The sequence below is a fragment of the Bombina bombina genome, chromosome 3, assembly GCF_027579735.1.
Source record: "Bombina bombina isolate aBomBom1 chromosome 3, aBomBom1.pri, whole genome shotgun sequence".
In the NCBI taxonomy this organism is placed as follows: domain Eukaryota; kingdom Metazoa; phylum Chordata; class Amphibia; order Anura; family Bombinatoridae; genus Bombina; species Bombina bombina.
Window position 1 is genome coordinate 81782209 of NC_069501.1, and position 27702 is coordinate 81809910.

Genomic DNA, 27702 nt, shown 5'->3' on the forward strand with positions numbered 1-27702 from the left:
AAAAGTGGCCAAATGTTAATCAATTGCTGCATAATTTTGCACAACCCAAGATTTCCTCTATCCAAGCCTATCCTAGAAGTTTCATGGATTTTGGTTTTCCACAAGGCAAATGAGTGACATTAAGCTTGTTTTTTGGGGAGCTTAATTTTACTTAGCGTACAAAATTTAGATGTTAACCAATTGGCCCCAAACTTCTCACAATACATTAATCTATCTATTCAAACATATTCTAAAAATTCAGTAAATTTGATAAAACATACCAAAACTTATTTGCATTTAACTATTTGTTTTACAATCCTAGAGCATTTAATGGGAGCAGCTTAATGTAAAAAGAACTTAATGTACCAAAATTCACCAAAACTTCAATCAATTGCCTTGGAACTTGGCACTAACTCAGTTTTTCACTTTCCAAACCTATCCTAGAAGTTTCATGGATTTTGGTTTCCCACAAGGCAAATGAGTGACATTAAGCTTGTTTTTTGGGGAGCTTAATGTGGCTTCACGTACAAAATTGAACTTAGATGTTAACCAATTTCCCCCAAACTTCTCACAATACTTTAATCTATTTATTAAAACATATTCTGAAAATTTGAGGACATTTGATAAAACAAACCAAAAGTTATTTACATTTAACTATTTTTTTACAATCCTAAAACATTTCGTGGTCCATTTATCAAGCTTCGTATGGAGCTTGAGGGCCCGTGTGTCTGTCGAGCCTTTAAGCTTGCCAGAAATACCAGTTATGAAGCAGCGGTCTAAAGACCCCTGCTCCATAACCTGTCCGCCTGCTCTGAGGAAGCGGACAGACATCGCCGCATTTCAACCCGATCAAATACGATCAGGTTGATTGACAGCCCCCTGCTAGCGGCTGATTGGCCGCAAATCTGCAGGGGGCAGCGTTGCACCAGCAGTTCACAAGAGCTGCTGGTGCAATGCTGAATGTGGAGAGCTTATTGCTCTCCGCATTCAGTGATGTCTGTCGGACATGATCCGTGATCGGATCATGTCGGACAGACACATAATAAATAGGCCCCTTCATGTGAATGGCTTAACGTAAAAAAGAGCTTAATGTACCAAAATTTGCCTAAACATCAATCAATTGCCTTGAAACTTGGCACAAATTCAGTTTTTCACTTTTAAAACTTATCCAAGAAGTTTCATGGATTTTGTTTTGACACAAGGCAAATGAGTGACATTAAGCTTGTTTTTTGGGGAGCTTAATTTTACTTAACGTACAAAATTTAACTTAGATGTTAACTAATTGCCCCCAAACTGCTCACAATACATTAATCTATCTATTCAAACATATTCTGAAAAATTTAGGACATTTGATAAAACATACCAAAAGTTATTTACATTGAACTATATTTTTACAATCCTAAAACATTTACGGGCCAATTTATCAAAGCTTCAACTGATAATACAATGGAATCCACTAGAATCTCGCGTCATATCTGATGCAAATGGAATCCGCCGTAATTATCAAAGTGTCAAGATCATCAAATGTTGAAATGTGTGACATAATATACCCTCCCGCGATCTCAATCCGATGCAGATCGATGCTTGTGTCATCCCAGATGTTTCGAATACACATTTGACTGTATATGACCCTATTTCCAATTTTCCAAACATTTAACAGGTACGCTTGCGTCTATTCCAGCGCAGCGTACCTATTGTTCAAACCGCCACCCTTGAGGCCGTGGATGCCATAGAAATCAATGGGAGTCTGAAAACACAGAAAGGTTATGTTCGATGCTGCAAGACGATGACGCATATTAGATAATAAAAGTAAATTAGAAACTTTATTAAAATTCTATACTCTTTCTAAATCAAACAATATTATTGCTCCAAATTTGGTGCTAAGTATTGCTAGTAGATATAGGGATAAAAATGAAATACATTACTACTTATGGATTATGCTACATTTTTTTCTATTATTACAAAGCAAGAGGACAATATTATTGCTCCAAACTTGGTGCACTAGTAGATATACAGATATAAATTAAATAAATACATAACATAATATAGCTAACTTCCTTTTTTTTATTTTTTGTTTTTTTTTGGATAAATCTATATACACCATGTTTGAGGCATGTAATACAAACCCCACTCACCACTTCGCACCAAATTTGATGCAACACTTTTCGCACCAAATATGACGCAATACTCCTAGACAACCCACACACTAGTGAATTTTTCCACCACTTTTGATTGGGATATGCATAATCACATGATTAATGACATCAGCCAATAAAATTTAAATATACATTGTATAGTATCACTAACAAATAAAATTGCTCGATACTTGTGTCATTGATCACCCATCAGAACTTGTAAGTGCTATCTGTTACATTGTGTATTATACTTTGAAACTATGTATATGTGTATTAGTATTAAAGATAAACACTTATGCTGACATTAGGACACACAATGTAATATTTTAGACAATGATTTTAAAATTTGAATGGTGTTTGATTCAATATAATCTTAAACTGATAGCTCAAAGGGATAGCCCACCTAACATTAAACTGTCATGATTCAGATACAGCAGAAATTAAAATCACCTCTTTACTGTCATGCTATTTTTAGTGTATTTCTTCCATCTCTTGAATTTAATTTTCATTAGGAAATGTCATCTTATATGCCAGCTGATTTTATAACACCTGTGTAGGGGTGGTTTTTAAAACTAGATTGCAATCCGGAGGGGTTACACAGGTACAGAGAGAAAACTGGCCCAGCTCTTAAAATATCCATTGATTGTAAATAAATACATATGATACCCTGATGACATGTTATATTCACAATTATTCCTGCTCAGAATAATATTACATATACACTATATACATATATTGGTATAAATAAACACAGAGACATGAAAGACAACATTGTTTAGACCAAAAAAAGGAATTTAGGGACATGTAAATATGTTTGCAAAAGATTTCTGACATAACACACACACACACACACACATATATATATATATATATATATATATATATATATATATATATATATATATACACACACACACACACACAAGTATGTGCAAAGATATATGTACAAATTCTAGCATTAATAATCATTTATAAAAAAAATAACATGAGATAAAAGCATATCATGACTTCTAGAAATACAAATACAAATTAATTTATGTGAAAGTATCATATAACAAATAAAAATAACTTTCTATGAGATATTATTTGTTGAGGTATAAATCAAGCTATTTCTTGGACATTAACAGATGAGAAATAAAAGATTAGCTTTAGAGAAATGTGCTTGTTCATGGACAGTAATGAAATGGTATAAATAAAGTTGGGAAAAACCTGAATAACCGCAACACCGATGACTGTTAGTTAACAACAGTCCGATGCTCATTGCACCGTACTTGACGCACATGTTTTTGACGTGTTTTTTTATAAATAAGGGCATTGTATGTGGATCTGTGGCAGCAATGTCTGGCGAGCATATTGACGCCTGCGAATGCAGCGAGATTGACGCTTTGATAAATAAGCCCCCATATGTTTTACGATTGTAAGAAAACTGTTAAATGTAAATAACTTTTGGTATGTTTTATCAAATGTCCTGAGAATCTTAGAATATGTTTGAATAGATAGATTAATGTATTGTGGAACGTTTTGGTGAAATTGGTTAACATCTAAGTTAAATTTTGTACATTAAGCCACATTAAGCTCCCCAAAATGCAAGCTTAATGTCACTCATTTGCCTTGTGGGAATCCAAAATCTATGAAACTTCTAGGATAGGTTTGGAAAGTGAAAAACTGAGTTTGTGCCAAGTTTCAAGGCAATTGATTGAAGTTTTGGTGAATTTTGGTACATTAGGCTCTTTTTACATTAAGCTGCTCAAATTAAATGTTTTAGGATCGTAAAAAAATTGTTAAATGCGAATAACTTTTGGTTTGTTTTATCCAATTTCCTGAAATGTTCAGAATATGTTTTAATAGATAGATTAATGTATTGTGAGAAGTTTGGGGAAATTGGTTAACATCTAAGTTAAATTTTGTACGTTAAGCCACATTAAGCTCCCAAAAAACAAGCTTAATGTCACTCATTTGCCTTGTGGGAAACCAAATACCATGAAACTTCTAGGATAGGTTTGGAAAGGGAAAAACTGAAATATTGCCAAGTTTCAAGGCAATTGATTGATGTTTAGGTGAATTTTGATACATTGGGGCCTATCTATCAAGCTCCGAATTCAGCTTGATGCCCCATGTTTCTGGCAAGCCTGCAGACTCGCCAGAAACAGCAGTTATGAGGCAGCGGTCACAAAGACTGCTGCTCCATAACCCTGTCCACCTGCTCTAAGCAGGCGGACAGACATCGCCGGAATTCAACCCGATCGAGTACGATCGGGTTGATTGACACCTCCCTGCTGGCGGCCCATTGACCGTGAGTCTGCAGGGGGCGGCGTTGCACCAGCAGCTCTTGTGAGCTGCTAGTGCAATGCTGAATATGGAGAGCGTATTGCTCGCCGTATTCAGCGAGGTCTGTCGGACCTGATCCGCACTGTCGGATCAGGTCCGCCAGATTTTGTTAAATAGAGGCAATTAAACTCTTTTTACATTAAAGGGACAGTAAACCTTAAAAATAATGTTATATAATTCTGCACATAGTGCAGAATTATATAACATTATATTAGCACAAACATAATAAAACATCATTTCCCCTTTGCACTTTTAAAAAACCTGCTGTTTTACAGACCCGCTCTCTGTGATCTTCTGAGCGGGTCTGACAGCAGGAGCGAGCTGCACTAAGTGCTAGGGCGCGGTCGGGCCGGGCTGTGACTATACAGCTGGCCCGATGCGCTGTTTGAAAAAAAACAGACCCGCTCAGAAGATCACAGATTGCGGGTCTGTAAAACAGCAGGTTTTTTAAAAAAATGCAAAGGGGAAATTATGTTTTATTATGTTTGCGCTAATATAATGTTATATAATTCTGCACTATGTGCAGAATTATATAACATTATTTTAAGGTTTACTGACACTTTAAGCTGCACACATTAAATGTTTTAGGATTGTAAAAAAATAGTTAATTGTCAATAACTTTTGGTATGTTTTATCAAATGTCCTTACATTTTAGAATATGTTTGAATAGATAGATTAATGTATTGTGAGAAGTTTGGCGGAAATTGGTTAACATCTAAGTTCAATTTTTTACGTTAAGCCACATTAAGCTCCCCCAAAAAACAAGCTTAATGTCACTCATTTGCCTTGTGGAAAACCAAAATCCATGAAACTTCTAGGATAGGTTTGGAAAGTGAAAAAACTGAGATCTTGCCAAGTTTCAAGGCAATTGATTGATGTTTAGGTGAATTTTGGTACATTAAGCTCTTTTTACATTAAGCTGCTCACATTAAATGTTTTAGGATTGTAAAAAAATAGTTAAATGTAAATAACTTTTGGTATGTTTTATCAAATGTCCTGACATTTTCAGAATATGTTTGAATAGATAGATTAATATATTGTGGTAAGTTTGGGGGAATTGGTTAACATCTAAGTTCAATTTTGTACGTTAAGCCACATTAAGCGCCCCCAAAAAAAAGCTTAATGTCACTCATTTGCCTTGTGGGAAACCAAAATCCATGAAACTTCTAGGATAGGCTTGGATAGTGGAAATCTTGTGCAAAATTATGCAGCAATTGATTAACATTTGGCCACTTTTTTACTTATTAATCTTCATTAAGCCATTTTCACATTAAATGTTTTAGGTTGTCCCAAGATCATGGCATTTTAAACAACTATCTAATTTACTTCTATTATCTAATTTGCTTCATTCTCTTTATAAACTTTGCTGAAAAGCATATCTAGGTACGCTCAGTAGCTGCTGATTGGTTGCTGCACATAGATGCCTTGTGTGATTGGCTCATCCATGTGCATTGCTATTTCTTCAACAAAGGATATCTAAAGAATAAAACAAATTAGATAATAGTAATACATTGGAATGTTGTTTAAAAATGTATTCTCTACTTGAATCATGAAAGAAAATGTTTGGGCTTAGTGTCCCTTTAAGGATCAGCAATGCACTAAAGGGAGCTAACTGAACACATTGGATGAGCCAATGACAAGTACATATATATATATATATATATATATATATATATATGCAACTACCAAACACCAGCAAGTTCCTATTAATACATTGTTGTTCTTGAGTCTACCTAGGTATGCTTTACAACAAAATATACAAAGAGAACAGAGCAAATTAGATTATAGGAGTAAATGGTAAAGTTGTTTAAAATTGCCTGCTCTTTGTGAATCATGAAAGAAAAATAATGTACATTATGTCCCTTTAATTAACATTTTTTCCTTGCTATTATGGTCTTCATAATATGTAATGAATAACATAACAAGAATGGAATTGAAATAATTTTTCTATGAAAAATGACAGACCACTTTAAAGTTGGTTCCTAGATAGGTAATTTTGTGGTTGAAGACATTTTTCTGAAGTTATTTTGCTTAACCCTTTCCCACTGTTAGGACGTTCCATGCCGTCTTAACTGCGCTGGGCATGGAACGTTATAGCTGTTTGGTTGTCCTGAAGCCATAGGGGCTTAGTAAATAGGATCACAGGCTTGAGGGCGTGCCTAGCGCCATAGGCAATCCCCCCAGACCCGATCCCATTATTGAAATGATTTCCATTTTTTAGTTATTTGTTTACATCGTAACTTTGTTCCGATGTAGACAAATAAGCCGTTCAGGAAGGGGTTAATGTGCGCACTTTTAGAAAACACTTTTGTGATGTTAACTCAAGTCTATAGTACCGTTATCTAATATAATGGCACACATGCACAAAAACACAACACACAAAGGCTGGAAATTTCCCCTATGGGTCTCAGTCCCTGGTGATTATTTTTTAACATAAAAGCATTTTTTTATGAATAGTAAATAACATAAATTGCTAGAAAGTTCAAATGCCAATTGATTGCTTGTATTAGTACAATTAACATTATCTACTGATATGAACCATTTTTATTGCATTGCGTGTAGTGATAAAGGTGTCTATTTAAGAAGAAACTACACATTTTTATTAAACTACCATAAGGTTTTGATGCAGATGTGTCATTATACAAATAGACTGCTATCTTTCCCAGTCAATAATTGAGTCAAAAATCTATACAATATATCTTATACAATAAAATTATTTGTACAATGTGATAATATCCACTGAAAATACCCACCCTCAGTAAATGTTCCCAGGGATAGTTAAACAGATCCGTGACTATATATAAGTGAATTTTCAGAGTCTTAGCATAAAACCTGAAACTTTCTGAAGAGCAGAAAAACTTAAAGAAACAATGGCATCTAAGATACCCTTTATACTAGTAGCAGTTATTCTTCTGGGACACCAAAGTTTAGCTAAAAAAGGCAGCAACAGCGGCAGCAAAAGTGGCAGCAACAGCCACAGCCACAGCAGCGAGGAGGATAATTTTCGTAAGTATACTACATGCAAAAATCTAGGAAAAAGCTTGTTTGCATTATGGATGGACAAATATCAGTTTGTTACTAGCTATGTGGAGCAACAAATATGCAAATTGACATTGTTGAATTTTGAATGTTTTGATACAATTGTTAGATTAAATATCACTTTAGAATGTTTATTCCCACAGACTTGTTTAAAAAGTCAACGAGAATCAACATTTGAATATTTATATTCAAACTTTACATTTAATATTTAAATACTACATGTAATATATGAGCGACTAATATTTTTTTTACAAACAACCAATGTTCATGAAAGGGTAAATTAATATGGCCAATATTTATTATTTAAATAAAGGCTTCAAAACATTCACCCCTCCTTAGGATGGCTAAATATTCTCCCATGTTTTATTATCTTTAATTCTATGACTGACAGAGTGCATTAATCAATAGTGCTAATTTATTGTCATGTGTAATGCAGTGCATTGGTGTCCATATTTTGAAAAAAAAAAAGGGCCGCACTGCAATGTTTTTATATAAATACACACACACACATATATTTATATGTATATTTATTTATATGTATATTTATTTATATGTATATATATGCATATATATATATATATATATATATATACACACACACAAACATATATGGAGTGTGTTGCATCCTTTAGAAAAACGTATTAAATTATTTATCTACAAAATGCCCATAGGAGTTGATCACAATGCCTTAGATAAATGTATCTTATAATTTATCTACTAACTCCCCATAGACTTTAAGGGTGAATTTCTGTAGCAAATCCTTAGATAAGTTTTACTAAAGGATTGTGATCAACCCCAGTATTAACGTCAATTCAAGAGCAACAATGCATTACTGGTGAGCCAATAATAAGAGGCATTTCTAAAGGATTGTGATCAACCCCTAAGTTCTCAAATTTAGCAGTTTTACCAGTGTGTTTAACTTAGGGGTAAATCACAATATTTAGATAAACTTATCTAATAATTTCCCACAAATAATTATCTCTCTGAAGAGTTTTGTAAATAAATAATTTAGTACGTTTTATAAAAAGGATTGTGATCAAGTCCTTAGGTAATAATTAGTGCATAGAATAGAACCCAACATCTTTTTATTTCAACATCTAAATAAACAATTACAAAACAAAAAAACAACAAGTAGAGGAATTAGTATAAAAAATGAAAAACATCTGGTAAGGTTATTTAGGAGGAGAGATCAAGAGTTTACAACCAAACAAACATACTTTGAACACTTTTTAGCTCTTTTAATTAAAGGGACATTAGACACTTTGAGATGGTACTATAAAATGATAAATCATACATTAAAAACCTCAGCAATATACTTTCATTATTTATTTTGTCCCCTTTTCCTGTAATTCCATTCTGAAATTGTGAGCTTTTCAGTTCCTGTAAGAAATATGTGCAGAACACTTTTATATTCCACACAGCCATTGGCTGTACACTCTAGTGACCTATTTATAACTGTCTCTAATTGACCACAACAGAGAAGGCCACCTAAGTTACAACATGGCAGCTCCCATTGCTTTATATACACTAACATTTTACACTTATTTTTTCAATATTTAAACAGTTAATGAAACTTTAAAAAATACATCTACATGTTATTCTCAGACTAATCTTTTCTTTGAGTGCATCATTTTATCTAGCATTTATTTAGTGTGTAATGTCCCTTTAATGTTGCATATTCTATCAACTCTTTCTTCCTCCCTCACATATTTCCCTTTCACCCTTTTTTCTTTCATCTAGACTTTTGTATTTCTAGTATTTTTTTGTCTACCATTTATTGTCCTCACCTCTCTAACAATATTTTTGAGGTCCCTTTGGTATCAGAAAGTCACTGATAGAGACCTTATTTGATGTCTGACAATTATGTTTTATAAAGTTCCACCAAGTGGCCCTCAGGACTGTAGTGTGGATCCGCATAAGAGAAGGAATTGCGGATATTCAGGAATAAGTGCCGCAGAATGTCATACGAGGAACTGCTGCTTTGATTCCAGCATCCCTGGAGTTAATTGGTGCTTCTTTTCTGAATCACAAGGTATATTGCATGGAACAAACTTTATGTATATACTGTATGTAATGTATATATAGCAGTCCAGTTAACAACAAAAGGAGATTGAAAGACTATTTAAAATATATATATATATAATATTAAATTATATAATTCTGGGAATAACTAATTATTTCGTATACAAATGTTTTGTTAAAATCAGGAACCAGCAGCTATCCTACATTTCTTCCTTCAGTTCAAAAAGTTTATTCTTTTCAGACTCTAGCTATAAACTGTTTCAGGTAGTATCAATGGAAATTACCTCTCGGGTAATTTTGTCACTTTCATATTTTTATACCTTATGGAAGCAGAAGTGGTCAGGTTCTGTATTTAATGGGAATTTGGGCAGGTTTTTACTTCATGGCCTTAAATCTTCCTTAGATCTGAGCAACTGATTGCCTAATTTTTCTACTTTAAAAATAGATTTTAAGACAAAACATTGAAATTGTTGATCACAAATATACATCATACAAAGGATCTGAAAATACATGTTCCAGCAACATGCAGATGTGGGAAAAGGGGAGTGGCTTATATAGCTGGATCATGTGACCAGCTAGTTCTTTAAGTGAAGAGTCCATAGACAACTCAGTAGTGTGCTTTATGATGAAGTTAATTGTAAATGCTAAACAGCAAATTCAAAATTTAAATGGAAATTAAGGAGAAATTAAAAAAAAAAAAAATTTGAATATATTTTTTAATAGCTCATATTACTTAGTTATTGATATGAAATTAGAAAAAAAATCTTTAAAATTTAACATTCCACAAACAATTCTTATAAAGCAACTCAAACTTAAACATTAGACTTCAGCTATCATTTTGATCTGATGAAAAAAATGTACTAATGTGCTCACGCAGTGGGTAAAAAAAATACAAACTTTATCTATTTATTAATAGCAAGAATGAACAAACAAAAAACAATTAGCGATGCATACACATCACACATTCATAAAACTATGTGCAGAATTATATAACATTATTTTTAAGGTTTACTGACACTTTAAGCTGCACACATTAAATGTTTTAGGATTGTAAAAAAATAGTTAAATGTCAATAAATTTTGGTTTGTTTTATCAAATGTCCTGACATTTTTAGAATATGTTTGAATACATAGATTAATGTATTGTGGTAAGTTTGGGGGAAATTGGTTAACATCTAAGTTCAATTTTGTACGTTAAGCCACATTAAGCTCCCCAAAAAACAAGCTTAATGTCACTCATTTGCCTTGTGGGAATCCAAAATCCATTAAACTTCTAGGATAGGCTTGGAAAGTGAAAAACGGAGTTCTTGCCAAGTTTCAAGGCAATTGATTGATGTTTAGGTGAATTTTGGTACATTAAGCTCTTTTTACATTAAGCTGCTCACATTAAGGCCTCTATTTAACAAAGTCTGGCGGACCTGGTCCGACAGTGCGGATCAGGTCCGCCAGACCTCGCTGAATGCGGAGAGCAATACGCTCTCCGTATTCAGCATTGCACCAGCAGCTCACAAGAGCTGCTGGTGCAACGCCGCCCCCTGCAGACTCACGGCCAATGGGCCGCCAGCAGGGAGGTGTCAATCAACCCGATCGTACTCGATCGGGTTGATTTCCGGCAATGCCTGTCCGCCTGCTCAGAGCAGGCTGACAGGTTATCGAACAGCGGTCTTTGTGACCGCTGCTTCATAACTGCTGTTCCTGGCGAGCCATTTTAAACAACTATCTAATTTACTTCTATTATCTAATTTGCTTCATTCTCTTTATAAACTTTGCTGAAAAGCATATCTAGCTGCTGATTGGTTGCTGCACATAGATGCCTTGTGTGATAGGCTCATCCATGTGCATTGCTATTTCTTCAACAAAGGATATCTAAAGAATAAAACAAATTAGATAATAGTAATACATTGGAATGTTGTTTAAAATTGTATTCTCTACTTGAATCATGAAAGAAAATGTTTGTGTTTAGTGTCCCTTTAAGGATCAGCAATGCACTAAAGGGAGCTAACTGAACACATTGGATGAGCCAATGACAAGTACATATATATATGCAACTACCAAACACCAAGTTCTTATTAATACATTGTTGTTCTTGAGTCTACCTAGGTATGCTTTACAACAAAATATACAAAGAGAACAGAGCAAATTAGATTATAGGAGTAAATGATAAAGTTGTTTAAAATTGCCTGCTCTATGTGAATCATGAAAGAAAAATAATGTACATTATGTCCCTTTAATTAACATTTTTTCCTTGCTATTATGGTCTTAATAATATGTAATGAATAACATAACAAGAATGGAATTGAAATAATTTTTCTATGAAAAATGACAGACCACTTTAAAGTTGGTTCCTAGATAGGTAATTTTGTGGTTGAAGACATTTTTCTGAAGTTATTTTGCTTAACCCCTTCCCACTGTTAGGACGTTCCATGCCGTCTTAACTGCGCTGGGCATGGAACGTTATAGCTGTTTGGCTGTCCTGAAGCCATAGGGACTTAGTAAATAGGATCACAGGCTTGAGGGCGTGCCTAGCGCCATAGGCAATCCCCCCAGACCCGAACCCATTATTGAAATGATTTCCATTTTTTAGTTATTTGTTTACATCGTAACTTTGTTCTGATGTAGACAAATAAGCCGTTCAGGAAGGGGTTAATGTGCGCACTTTTAGAAAACACTTTTGTGATGTTAACTCAAGTCTGTAGTACCGTTATCTAATATAATGGCACACATGCACAAAAACACAACACACACAAAGGCTGGAAATTTCCCCTATGGGTCTCAGTCACTGGCGATAATTTTTTAACATAAATGCATTTTTTTATGAATAGTAAATAACATAAATTGCTAGAAAGTTCAAATGCCAATTGATTGCTTGTATTAGTACAATTAACATTATCTACTGATATGAACCATTTTTATTGCATTGCGTGTAGTGATAAAGGTGTCTATTTAAGAAGAAACTACACATTTTTATTAAACTACCATAAGGTTTTGATGCAGATGTGTCATTATACAAATAGACTGCTATCTTTCCCTGTCAATAATTGAGTGTGGGTGTGTTGCATCCTTTAGAAAAACTTATTAAATTATTTATCTACAAAATGCCCATAGGAGTTGATCACAATGCCTTAGATAAATGTATCTTATAATTTATCTACTAACTCCCCATAGACTTTAAGGGTGAATTTCTGTAGCAAATCCTTAGATAACTTTTACTAAAGGATTGTGATCAACCCCAGGATTAACGTCAATTCAAGAGCAACAATGCATTACTGGTGAGCCAATAATAAGAGGCATTTCTAAAGGATTGTGATCAACCCCTAAGTTCTCAAATTTAGCAGTTTTACCAGTGTGTTTAACTTAGGGGTAAATCACAATATTTAGATAAACTTATCTAATAATTTCCCACAAATAATTATCTCTCTGAAGAGTTTTGTAAATAAATAATTTAGTACGTTTTATAAAAAGGATTGTGATCAAGTCCTTAGGTAATAATTAGTGCATAGAATAGAACCCAACATCTTTCTTTCATGTAATTAGCAAGAGTCCATGAGCTAGTGACGTATGGGATATACATTCCTACCAGGAGGGGCAAAGTTTCCCAAACCTCAAAATGCCTATAAATACACCCCTCACCACACCCACAAATCAGTTTTACAAACTTTGCCTCCTATGGAGGTGGTGAAGTAAGTTTGTGCTAGATTCTACGTTGATATGCGCTCTGCAGCAGGTTGGAGCCCGGTTTTCCTCTCAGCGTGCAGTGAATGTCAGAGGGATGTGAGGAGAGTATTGCCTGTTTGAATTCAATGATCTCCTTCTACGGGGTCTATTTCATAGGTTCTCTGTTATCGGTCTTACCTCCCTTTTCAGATCGACGATATACTCTTATATATATACCATTACCTCTGCTGATTTTCGTTTCAGTACTGGTTTGGCTTTCTACAAACATGTAGATGAGTGTCCTGGGGTAAGTAAGTCTTATTTTCTGTGACACTCTAAGCTATGGTTGGGCACTTTTTTATTAAAGTTCTAAATATATGTATTCAAACATTTATTTGCCTTGACTCAGGATGTTCAACATTCCTTATTTTCAGACAGTCAGTTTCATATTTGGGATAATGCATTTGAATCAATCATTTTTCTTACCTTAAAAATTTGACTTTTTCCCTGTGGGCTGTTAGGCTCGCGGGGGCTGAAAATGCTTCATTTTATTGCGTCATTCTTGGCGCGGACTTTTTTGGCGCAAAAAAACTTTTCTGTTTCCGGCGTCATACGTGTCGCCGGAAGTTGCGTCATTTTTTGACGTTCTTTTGCGCCAAAGATGTCGGCGTTCCGGATGTGGCGTCATCTTTGGCGCCAAAAGCATTTAGGCGCCAAATAATGTGGGCGTCTTATTTGGCGCTAAAAAAATATGGGCGTCGCTTTTGTCTCCACATTTATTTAAGTCTCATTTTTCATTGCTTCTGGTTGCTAGAAGCTTGTTCTTTGGCATTTTTTCCCATTCCTGAAACTGTCATTTAAGGAATTTGATCAATTTTGCTTTATATGTTGTTTTTTCTCTTACATATTGCAAGATATCTCACGTTGCATCTGAGTCAGAAGATACTTCAGGAAAATCGCTGTCTGGTGCTGGAACTACCAAAGCTAAGTGTATCTGCTGTAAACTTTTGGTAGCTGTTCCTCCAGCTGTTGTTTGTATTAATTGTCATGACAAACTTGTTAATGCAGATAATATTTCCTTTAGTAATGTACCATTACCTGTTGCAGTTCCATCAACATGTAATGTTCAGAGTGTTCCTGATAACATAAGAGATTTTGTTTCTGAATCCATCAAGAAGGCTATGTCTGTTATTCCTCCTTCTAGTAAACATAAAAAATCTTTTAAAACTTCTCTTTATACAGATGAATTTTTAAATGAACATCATCATTCTGATTCTAATGACTCTTCTGGTTCAGAGGATTCTGTCTCAGAGGTTGATGCTGATAAATCTTCATATTTATTTAAAATGGAATTTATTCGTTCTTTACTTAAAGAAGTATTAATTGCTTTAGAAATTGAGGATTCTGGTCCTCTTGATACTAAATCTAAACGTTTAGATAAGGTCTTTAAATCTCCTGTGGTTATTCCAGAAGTTTTTCCTGTTCCTGGTGCTATTTCTGAAGTAATTTCCAGAGAATAGAATAATTTGGGTAATTCATTTACTCCTTCTAAACGTTTTAAGCAATTATATCCTGTGCCATCTGACAGATTAGAATTTTGGGACAAAATCCCTAAAGTTGATGGGGCTATTTCTACCCTTGCTAAACGTACTACTATTCCTACGGCAGATGGTACTTCGTTTAAGGATCCTTTAGATAGGAAAATTGAATCCTTTCTAAGAAAAGCTTATCTGTGTTCAGGTAATCTTCTTAGACCTGCTATATCATTGGCTGATGTTGCTGCAGCTTCAACTTTTTGGTTGAAAACTTTAGCGCAACAAGTAACAGATCATGATTCTCATAATATTATTATTCTTCTTCAACATGCTAATAATTTTATCTGTGATGCCATTTTTGATATTATCAGATTTGATGTCAGGTTTATGTCTCTAGCTATTTTAGCTAGAAGAGCTTTATGGCTTAAAACTTGGAATGCTGATATGTCTTCTTAATCGACTCTACTTTCCCTTTCTTTCCAGGGTAATAAATTATTTGGTTCTCAGTTGGATTCTATTATCTCAACTGTTACTGGTGGGAAAGGAACTTTTTTACCACAGGATAAAAAATCTAAGGGTAAAAACAGGGCTAATAATCGTTTTCGTTCCTTTCGTTTCAACAAAGAACAAAAGCCTGATCCTTCATCCTCAGGAGCAGTTTCAGTTTGGAAACCATCTCCAGTCTGGAATAAATCCAAGCCTTCTAGAAAAGCAAAGCCAGCTTCTAAGTCCACATGAAGGTGCGGCCCTCATTCCAGCTCAGCTGGTAGGGGGCAGGTTATGTTTTTTCAAAGAAATTTGGATCAATTCTGTTCACAATCTTTGGATTCAGAACATTGTTTCAGAAGGGTACAGAATTGGTTTCAAGATAAGACCTCCTGCAAAGAGATTTTTTCTTTCCCGTGTCCCAGTAAACCCAGTGAAAGCTCAAGCATTTCTGAAATGTGTTTCAGATCTAGAGTTGGCTGGAGTAATTATGCCAGTTCCAGTTCTGGAACAGGGGCTGGGGTTTTATTCGAATCTCTTCATTGTACCAAAGAAGGAGAATTCCTTCAGACCAGTTCTGGATCTAAAAATATTGAATCGTTATGTAAGGATACGAACATTCAAAATGGTAACTGTAAGGACTATCTTGCCTTTTGTTCAGCAAGGGCATTATATGTCTACAATAGATTTACAGGATGCATATCTGCATATTCCGATTCATCCAGCTCACTATCAGTTCCTGAGATTCTCTTTCCTGGACAAGCATTACCAGTTTGTGGCTCTGCCGTTTGGCCTAGCTACAGCTCCAAGAATTTTTACAAAGGTTCTCGGTGCCCTTCTGTCTGTAATCAGAGAACAGGGTATTGTGGTATTTCCTTATTTGGACGATATCTTGGTACTTGCTCAGTCTTTACATTTAGCAGAATCTCATACGAATCAACTTGTGTTGTTTCTTCAAGATCATGGTTGGAGGATCAATTCACTAAAAAGTTCATTGATTCCTCAGACAAGGGTAACCTTTTTGGGTTTCCAGATAGATTCAGTGTCCATGACTCTGTCTTTGAAAGACAAGAGACGTCTAAAATTGATTTCAGCACTGCGGAGGCAGTGGATGCATTATCACTTCCTTGGAAGTATCATCCTGCCTATATCTTTCCGCCTCTAGTTCTTCTTCCAAGAGTAATCTCCAAGATTCTGAAGGAATGCTCGTTTGTTCTGCTGGTAGCTCCGGCATGGCCTCACAGGTTTTGGTATGCGGATCTTGTCCGGATGGCCTCTTGCCAACCGTGGACTCTTCCGTTAAGACCAGACCTTCTGTCGCAAGGTCCTTTTTTCCATCAGGATCTCAAATCCTTAAATTTAATGGTATGGAGATTGACTCTTGATTCTTGGTCAAAGAGGTTTCTCTGACTCTGTGATTAATACTATGTTACAGGCTCGTAAATCTGTATCTAGAGAGATATATTATAGAGTCTGGAAGACTTATATTTCTTGGTGTCTTTCTCATCATTTTTCTTGGCATTCTTTTAGAATTCCGAGAATTTTACAGTTTCTTCAGGATGGTTTAGATAAAGGTTTGTCCGCAATTTCCTTGAAAGGACAAATCTCTGCTCTTTCTGTTCTTTTTCACAGAAAGATTGCTAATCTTCCTGATATTCATTGTTTTGTACAAGCTTTGGTTCGTATAAAACCTGTCATTAAGTCAATTTCTCCTCCTTGGAGTTTGAATTTGGTTCTGGGGGCTCTTCAAGCTCCTCCTTTTGAACCTATGCATTCATTGGACATTAAATTACTTTCTTGGAAAGTTTTGTTCCTTTTGGCCATCTCTTCTGCCAGAAGAGTCTCGGAATTATCTGCTCTTTCTTGTGAGTCTCCTTTTCTGATTTTTCATCAGGATAAGGCGATGTTGCGAACTTCTTTTGAATTTTTACCTAAGGTTGTGAATTCCAACAACATTAGTAGAGAAATTGTGGTTCCTTCATTGTGTCCTAATCCTAAGAATTCTAAGGAGAGATCGTTGCATTCTTTGGATGTTGTTAGAGCTTTGAAATATTATGTTGAAGCTACTAAGTCTTTCCGAAAGACTTCTAGTCTATTTGTCATCTTTTTCGGTTCTAGAAAAGGCCAGAAAGCTTCTGCCATTTCTTTGGCATCTTGGTTGAAATCGTTAATTCATCATGCCTATGTTGAGTCGGGTAAAACTCCGCCTCAAAGGATTACAGCTCATTCTACTAGGTCAGTTTCTACTTCCTGGGCGTTTAGGAATGAAGCTTCAGTTGATCAGATTTGCAAAGCAGCAACTTGGTCCTCTTTGCATACTTTTACTAAATTCTACCATTTGATGTGTTTTCTTCTTCTGAAGCAGTTTTTGGTAGAAAAGTACTTCAGGCAGCGGTTTCAGTTTGAATCTTCTGCTTATGTTTTCATTAAACTTTAATTTGGGTGTGGATTATTTTCAGCAGGAATTGGCTGTCTTTATTTTATCCCTCCCTCTCTAGTGACTCTTGCGTGGAAAGATCCACATCTTGGGTAGTCATTATCAAATACGTCACTAGCTCATGGACTCTTGCTAATTACATGAAAGAAAACATAATTTATGTAAGAACTTACCTGATAAATTCATTTCTTTCATATTAGCAAGAGTCCATGAGGCCCGCCCTTTTTTGTGGTGGTATGATTTTGTATAAAGCACAATTATTCCAATTCCTTATTTTTTATGCTTTCGCACTTTTTCTTATCACCCCACTTCTTGGCTATTCATTAAACTGATTTGTGGGTGTGGTGAGGGGTGTATTTATAGGCATTTTGAGGTTTGGGAAACTTTGCCCCTCCTGGTAGGAATGTATATCCCATACGTCACTAGCTCATGGACTCTTGCTAATATGAAAGAAATGAATTTATCAGGTAAGTTCTTACATAAATTATGTTTTTTATTTCAACATCTAAATAAACAAAACAAAAAAACAACAAGTAGAGGAATTAGTATAAAAAATGAAAAACATCTGGTAAGGTTATTTAGGAGGAGAGATCAAGAGTTTACAACCAAACAAACATACTTTGAACACTTTTTAGCTCTTTTAATTAAAGGGACATTAGACACTTTGAGATGGTACTATAAAATGATAAATCATACATTAAAAAACTCAGCAATATACTTTCATTATTTATTTTGTCCCCTTTTCCTGTAATTCCATTCTGAAATTGTGAGCTTTTCAGTTCCTGTAAGAAATATAAGTGCAGAACACTTTTATATTCCACACAGCCATTGGCTGTACACTCTAGTGACCTATTTATAACTGTCTCTAATTGACCACAACAGAGAAGGCAACCTAAGTTACAACATGGCAGCTCCCATTGCTTTATATACACTAACATTTTACACTTATTTTTTCAATATTTAAACAGTTAATGAAACTTTAAAAAATACATCTACATGTTATTCTCAGACTAATCTTTTCTTTGAATGGATCATTTTATCTAGCATTTATTTAGTGTGTAATGTCCCTTTAATGTTGGATATTCTATCAACTATTTCTTCCTCCCTCACATATTTCCCTTTCAGCCTTTTTTCTTTCATCTAGACTTTTGTATTTCTAGTATTTTTTGTCCACCATTTATTGTCCTCACCTCTCTAACAATAATTTTTGAGGTCCCTTTGGTATCAGAAAGTCACTGATAGAGACCTTATTTGATGTCTGACAATTATGTTTTATAAAGTTCCACCAAGTGGCCCTCAGGACTGTAGTGTGGATCCGCATAAGAGAAGGAATTGCGGATATTCAGGAATAAGTGCCGCAGAATGTCATACGAGGAACTGCTGCTTTGATTCCAGCATCCCTGGAGTTAATTGGTGCTTCTTTTCTAAATCACAAGGTATATTGCATGGAAACAAACTTTATGTATATACTGTATGTAATGTATATATAGCAGTCCAGTTAACAACAAAAGGAGATTGAAAGATTATTTAAAAAATATATATATATAATATTAAATTATATAATTCTGGGAATAACTAATTATTTCGTATAAAAATGTTTTGTTAAAATCAGGAACCAGCAGCTATCCTACATTTCTTCCTTCAGTTCAAAAAGTTTATCCTTTTCAGACTCTAGCTATAAACTGTTTCAGGTAGAATCAATGGAAATTACTTCTCAGGTAATTTTGTCACTTTCATATTTTTATACCTTATGGAAGCAGAAGTGGTCAGGTTCTGTATTTAATGGGAATTTGGGCAGGTTTTTACTTCATGGCCTTAAATCTTCCTTAGATCTGAGCAACCGATTGCCTATTTTTTCTACTTTAAAAATAGATTTTAAGACAAAACATTGAAATTGTTGATCACAAATATACATCATACAAAGGATCTGAAAATACATGTTCCAGCAACATGCAGATGTGGGAAAAGGGGAGTGGCTTATATAGCTGGATCATGTGACCAGCTAGTTCTTTAAGTGAAGAGTCCATAGACAACTCAGTAGTGTGCTTTATGATGAAGTTAATTGTAAATGCTAAACAGCAAATTCAAAATTTAAATGGAAATTAAGGAGAAATTAAAAAAAAAAAAATTTGAATATATTTTTTAATAGCTCATATTACTTAGTTATTGATAGGAAATTAGAAAAAAAATCTTTAAAATTTAACATTCCACAAACAATTCTTATAAAGCAACTCAAACTTAAACATTAGACTTCAGCTATCATTTTGATCTGATGAAAAAAACGTACTAATGTGCTCACGCAGTGGGTAAAAAAATACAAACTTTATCTATTTATTAATAGCAAGAATGAACAAACAAAAAACAATTAGCGATGCATACAGATCACACATTCATAAAACTATGTGCAGAATTATATAACATTATTTTTAAGGTTTACTGACACTTTAAGCTGCACACATTAAATGTTTTAGGATTGTAAAAAAATAGTTAAATGTCAATAAATTTTGGTTTGTTTTATCAAATGTCCTGACATTTTCAGAATATGTTTGAATAGATAGATTAATGTATTGTGGTAAGTTTGGGGGAAATTGGTTAACATCTAAGTTCAATTTTGTACGTTAAGCCACATTAAGCTCCCCAAAAAACAAGCTTAATGTCACTCATTTGCCTTGTGGGAATCCAAAATCCATTAAACTTCTAGGATAGGCTTGGAAAGTGAAAAACGGAGTTCTTGACAAGTTTCAAGGCAATTGATTGATGTTTAGGTGAATTTTGGTACATTGAGCTCTTTTTACATTAAGCTGCTCACATTAAGGCCTCTATTTAACAAAGTCTGGCGGACCTGGTCCGACAGTGCGGATCAGGTCCGCCAGACCTCGCTGAATGCGGAGAGCAATACGCTCTCCGTATTCAGCATTGCACCAGCAGCTCACAAGAGCTGCTGGTGCAACGCCGCCCCCTGCAGACTCACGGCCAATGGGCCGCCAGCAGGGAGGTGTCAATCAACCCGATCGTACTCGATCGGGTTGATTTCCGGCGATGCCTGTCCGCCTGCTCAGAGCAGGCGGACAGGTTATCGAACAGCGGTCTTTGTGACCGCTGCTTCATAACTGCTGTTCCTGGCGAGCCATTTTAAACAACTATCTAATTTACTTCTATTATCTAATTTGCTTAATTCTCTTTATAAACTTTGCTGAAAAGCATATCTAGCTGCTGATTGGTTGCTGCACATAGATGCCTTGTGTGATTGGCTCATCCATGTGCATTGCTATTTCTTCAACAAAGGATATCTAAAGAATAAAACAAATTAGATAATAGTAATACATTGGAATGTTGTTTAAAATTGTATTCTCTACTTGAATCATGAAAGAAAATGTTTGGGTTTAGTGTCCCTTTAAGGATCAGCAATGCACTAAAGGGAGCTAACTGAACACATTGGATGAGCCAATGACAAGCACATATATATATGCAACTACCAAACACCAGCAAGTTCCTATTAATACATTGTTGTTCTTGAGTCTACCTAGGTATGCTTTACAACAAAATATACAAAGAGAACAGAGCAAATTAGATTATAGGAGTAAATGGTAATGTTGTTTAAAATTGCCTGCTCTATGTGAATCATGAAAGAAAAATAATGTACATTATGTCCCTTTAATTAACATTTTTTCCTTGCTATTATGGTCTTAATAATATGTAATGAATAACATAACAAGAATGGAATTGAAATAATTTTTCTATGAAAAATGACAGACCACTTTAAAGTTGGTTCCTAGATAGGTAATTTTGTGGTTGAAGACATTTTTCTGAAGTTATTTTGCTTAACCCCTTCCCACTGTTAGGACGTTCCATGCCGTCTTAACTGCGCTGGGCATGGAACGTTATAGCTGTTTGGCTGTCCTGAAGCCATAGGGGCTTAGTAAATAGGATCACAGGCTTGAGGGCGTGCCTAGCGCCATAGGCAATCCCCCCAGACCCGATCCCATTATTGAAATGATTTCCATTTTTTACTTATTTGTTTACATCGTAACTTTGTTCCGATGTAGACAAATAAGCCGTTCAGGAAGGGGTTAATGTGTGCACTTTTAGAAAACACTTTTGTGATGTTAACTCAAGTCTGTAGTACCGTTATCTAATATAATGGCACAAATGCACAAAAACACAACACACAAAGGCTGGAAATTTCCCCTATGGGTCTCAGTCCCTGGTGATTATTTTTTAACATAAAAGCATTTTTTTATGAATAGTAAATAACATAAATTGCTAGAAAGTTCAAATGCCAATTGATTGCTTGTATTAGTACAATTAACATTATCTACTGATATGAACCATTTTTATTGCATTGCGTGTAGTGATAAAGGTGTCTATTTAAGAAGAAACTACACATTTTTATTAAACTACCATAAGGTTTTGATGCAGATGTGTCATTATACAAATAGACTGCTATCTTTCCCAGTCAATAATTGAGTCAAAAATCTATACAATATATCTTATACAATAAAATTATTTGTACAATGTGACAATATCCACTGAAAATACCCACCCTCAGTAAATGTTCCCAGGGATAGTTAAACAGATCCGTGACTATATATAAGTGAATTTTCAGAGTCTTAGCATAAAACCTGAAACTTTCTGAAGAGCAGAAAAACAAAGAAACAATGGCATCTAAGATACCCTTTATACTAGTAGCAGTTATTCTTCTGGGACACCAAAGTTTAGCTAAAAAAGGCAGCAACAGCGGCAGCAACAGCGGCAGCAAAAGTGGCAGCAACAGCCACAGCCACAGCAGCGAGGAGGATAATTTTCGTAAGTATACTACATGCAAAAATCTAGGAAAGAGCTTGTTTGCATTAGGGATGGACAAATATCAGTTTGTTACTAGCTATGCGGAGCAACAAATATGCAAATTGACATTGTTGAATTTTGAATGTTTTGATACAATTGTTAGATTAAATATCACTTTAGAATGTTTATTCCCACAGACTTGTTTAAAAAGTCAATGAGAATCAACATTTGAATATTTATATTCAAACTTTACATTTAATATTTAAATACTACATGTAATATATGAGCGACTAATATTTTTTTTTACAAATAACCAATGTTCATGAAAGGATAAATTAATATGGCCAATATTTATTATTTAAATAAAGGCTTCAAAACATTCACCCCTCCTTAGGATGGCTAAATATTCTCCCATATTTTATTATCTTTAATTCTATGACTGACAGAGTGCATTAATCAATAGTGCTAATTTATTGTCATGTGTAATGCAGTGCATTGGTGTCCATATTTTGAAAAAAAAAAAAGGGCCGCACTGCAATGTTTTTAATTAGAGCAAGGGAAAAAAACTGATTGATGCTATTACTTATGCTATTACTTTAAGTTAAAATATATACTTTTATCTCTCTCTCTCTCTCTCTCTCTCTCTCTCTCTATATATATATATATATATATATAAATATATATAAATACACACACACATATATTTATATGTATATATATGCATATATATATATATATATATATATATATACATATATATATATATATATATATATATATATATATATATATATATATATATATATATATATATATACATAAACATATATGGAGTGTGTTGTATCCTTTAGAAAAACTTATTAAATTATTTATCTACAAAATGCCCATAGGAGTTGATCACAATGCCTTAGATAAATGTATCTTATAATTTATCTACTAACTCTCCCATAGACTTTAAGGGTGAATTTCTGTAGCAAATCCTTAGATAACTTTTACTAAAGGATTGTGATCAACCCCAGGATTAACGTCAATTCAAGAGCAACAATGCATTACTGGTGAGCCAATAATAAGAGGCATTTCTAAAGGATTGTGATCAACCCCTAAGTTCTCAAATTTAGCAGTTTTACCAGTGTGTTTAATTTAGGGGTAAATCACAATATTTAGATAAACTTATCTAATAATTTCCCACAAATAATTATCTCTCTGAAGAGTTTTGTAAATAAATAATTTAGTATGTTTTATAAAAAGGATTGTGATCAAGTCCTTAGGTAATAATTAGTGCATAGAAGAGAACCCAACATCTTTTTATTTCAACATCTAAATAAACAAAACAAAAAAACAACAAGTAGAGGAATTAGTATAAAAAATGAAAAACATCTGGTAAGGTTATTTAGGAGGAGAGATCAAGAGTTTACAACCAAACAAACATTCTTTGAACACTTTTTAGCTCTTTTAATTAAAGGGACATTAAACACTTTGAGATGGTAATATAAAATGATAAATCATACATTAAAAACCTCAGCAATATACTTTCATTATTTATTTTGTCCCCTTTTCCTGTAATTCCATTCTGAAATTGTGAGCTTTTCAGTTCCTGTAAGAAATATAAGTGCAGAACACTTTTATATTCCACACAGCCATTGGCTGCACACTCTAGTGACCTATTTATAACTGTCTAATTGACCACAACAGAAAAGGCAACCTAAGTTACAACATGGCAGCTCCCATTGCTTTATATACACTAACATTTTACACTTATTTTTTCAATATTCAAACAGCTAATGAAACTTTAAAAAATACATCTACATGTTATTCTCAGACTAATCTTTTCTTTGAATGGATCATTTTAACTAACATTTATTTAGTGTGTAATGTCCCTTTAATGTTGGATATTCTATCAACTCTTTCTTCCTCCCTCACATATTTCCCTTTCACCCTTTTTTCTTTCATCTAGACTTTTGTATTTCTAGTATTTTTTTGTCTACCATTCATTGTCCTCACCTCTCTAACAATAATTTTTTAGGTCCCTTTTGTATCAGAAAGTCACTGATAGAGACCTTATTTGATGTCTGACAATTATGTTTTATAAAGTTCCACCGGCACCAAGTGGCCCTCAGGACTGTGGTGTGGATCCGTATAAGAGAAGGGATTGCGGATATCCAGGAATAAGTGCAGCAGAATGTCATAAGAGGAACTGCTGTTTTGATTCCAGCATTCGTGGAGTTAATTGGTGCTTCTTTTCTGAATCACAAGGTATATTGCATGGAACAAACTTTATGTATTGTATATATAGCAGTCCAGTTAACAATGAAAGGAGATTGAAAGAATATTTAAAAAATATATATATAATATTAAATTATATAATTCTGGGAATAACTAATTATATCTTAAAAAAATGTTTTGTTAAAATCACCAGCAGCTATCCTATATGTCGTATTGCTCTCCGCATTCAGCGAGGTATGCCGACCTGATCCACACTGTCGGATCAGGTCCGCAAGACCTTTGATACATAGGCCCCAATGACTGCTCATGCTAATTATTAATGTGTACATCATTTCACAAAAGCTTCTGTTAGGCTCAGTGGTATTTAATATGTGAAGCTGGATTTAGTTTATTTGCACTATAACAGGTTTATAATTTAACTTAAATACAAGAACATATGGGTTTGCAGTTCACCTTAGATCTGGACCTTATTTTTTTATTTACTGCCTAAATAGTTATGGTAATGTTGAAAGTATAAACCTAATACTTCTGTATGCTGTTTTGTTTACCAGAGTCAGCCCAGTGCTCAGTTGATCCCCAGGACAGAACAGACTGTGGTTATATAGGAATTAGTGCCAATGAATGCTACTCCCGTGGGTGCTGTTTTAATTCAAGCATTAAAGGGGTTAAGTGGTGCTTCTACCCAAAACCTTCAGGTAATTATCTATAAGTTACAACAAATGTTGGAAAACATTTACAATTATTTGCCCTACAAAAAATTCTTATAAATATTCCGTTTTCAGAAATATTGTAATCTTAAAATTTGCTCTGATTTGTTTTTGTAGATTTTTTTACAAAATAATTTATAGGATAATAAAAGTTCAAGTGATCGTTAAACCACTAATTGCTTTGCATATTTAAAAAGGTTAAAGGTATTCTAAACCCATATTTTTTCTTTCGTGATTCAGAAAGATCATTTTAAGCAACTTTCTAATTTACTCCTATTATCAATTTTTCTTCATTCTCTTGCTATCTTTATTTTAAAAGCATGAATGTAAATCTTAGCAGCCACCCGATTTTAGGTTCAGCACCATGGATAATGCTTGCTTATTGGAGGCTGACATCTACCCACCAATAAGCAAGCATAACCCAGGTCCTCACGGCTCCTATGCATCACATTCCTGCTTTTTAAATAAAGATCGCAAGAGAACAAAGAAAAATTTATAATATGAGTAAATTAGAAAGTTGCTTAAAATTTCATGCTCTATCTGAATCATGAAAGAAAACATTTGGGTTCAATGTCCCTTTAAGCTTCAGAAGATAGTGCTTGCAAGTCCAACGATAGAAAATGCATTTGTTCTATAAACAAACTCACATTTCCCCTCTGCTTTTATCACTCCACCTCTCTTTAAAGTCTTTTTTTCCCTTTATTTGATAAGCGAGCAGTGCAGCCAATAGGAACTATTTATTCATAGCGCCGGCGGTGCAGTTCCTATTGGCTGCACTACTTGTTTGGCAAATGAAAAATAAAAGACTGGTTGATTAAAGCAGGAAAAATGTGAGTTTGTTTATAGAACTAATGCGTTTTCAATCCTTTGACTAACATGCACTTATCCCCTGATGTAAAGCAATATTAGCGAATTTAACATACTTTTAAAATAACGTCTAAGCTAAAGGATGGATTATTATCTATATATAAATATCCACATAGATTTTAATGGGGATTTTCTGTTACAAAACATTAAATACGTTTTTCTAAAGGATTGTGATCAAACCTAAAGTATGTGAGGCTTTTTATAGATAACTGATGTGATAAGATTGCCCCTGAATTAAAACCAATAGGAATGATTGTTGAAGCTTTAAAAACTTGCTCTGTCTTTCTACTTCATTTTGTCATAAAGATTACTTTTTATGATGATATATGGTTAATAAAGTATTACCTGACACTGCATTACAGAATGGGCTTTATTTATGTTGAAATAATTTTTATTAATTATAATATAGGTAAACATAAACAGCATCATTTACAGTTTCATAATTGTACAAGTGTCTTCTGAGGGTTAGCATTCCACATCAAACACATTAAAGTTTACATATGATGTTACCTCCTGATATTATACACTAATATGTGCTTTAGCCTTTTCGGAAACCATAACATCTTGTACTCATATTGCATTCAAGAGATGCCTAACCCTGTAATCCCCTTCCCCAACTATTACCCACCCCCTCCCCCCCTCCAAGAGGTGCCATGTTTTCTGTACTAAAAGCTAAATACCTTCAAATTATATCTCAGTATGTACCTATCTTCAACTTCTTCCGTACTGGATTCATCCTGGGTTAGTTTCTACTATCCGACCTAAATAGACTTCTCCTATTCTTAACAACTCTGCTGCTAACTTATTTCTGCCTGTCTCTGATGGTGCTCCGACCTCAATACCCAGTAAAACCAAATCTTATTAAACTGCTCTGGCTGTCCCTGTGACCAAGCGGCTAGTTCTGACAAAGTGTACGTCTCTGTAATTTTCCCCACTACCTCTTGCCATGAGGGTACCCCTACTTTCCAGTGAAGGGCTATACAGATTCTCAGACATGTGCAAAGAATTTTGATGAGTTTGTTAATTGTTGTGTTAAAGGGTATCACCTTTTCATGCAGTAACGCTTGTGACATTGTAAGGGTCACTCTCTCCTCCAACAGTGTGCTTATCAATTCTGAGAGTCTACCCCATAGTGTTTGGACTTCCTGACATTCCCACCACATATGTTTAAATGTGCCCCTTTCTTGACATCCTCTATAGCAGTTGTCGTTGTGCGTTATAGAATAATGGGCCGTCCTTACTGGTGTCAGGTACCATCTGTACATTACTTTAATACAATTTTCTCTCATGTCTGCACTAATCAGACCCCTGTAGGAGTTCAACGACAACTCGTTCCAGTCCTCTGTCTCCCAAGTTTCTAATGTGTCCCTTTCCCATCTCTCAGTCACTTCTAATTTGGACCCGTGTTTAGCTTTTTGAATAAGGACGTAGATTCGAGATATCAGCTTTTTCCCTCTATCTGCCTTCATTACCATTTTCTCAAGTTCTGTAGGGCGTTGGTCCTGT

The 27702-nt window shown here is 34.5% G+C and overlaps 1 protein-coding gene across 1 annotated transcript in view; it reads left to right on the forward strand.

Annotated features, from left to right (window-relative positions):
- The first annotated feature begins 7312 nt into the window (after nucleotides 1–7312).
- LOC128652221 (integumentary mucin C.1-like) overlaps nucleotides 7313–27702 on the forward strand; it is a 34584-nt gene continuing 14194 nt past the window's right edge. Inside the window, exons 1-5 of the mRNA XM_053705156.1 lie at nucleotides 7313–7448; nucleotides 9358–9513; nucleotides 18895–19050; nucleotides 24491–24652; nucleotides 25174–25317. Of these exons, the coding sequence (XP_053561131.1) occupies nucleotides 7313–7448; nucleotides 9358–9513; nucleotides 18895–19050; nucleotides 24491–24652; nucleotides 25174–25317 (754 nt within the window). The remainder of the gene's footprint in view (nucleotides 7449–9357; nucleotides 9514–18894; nucleotides 19051–24490; nucleotides 24653–25173; nucleotides 25318–27702) is intronic.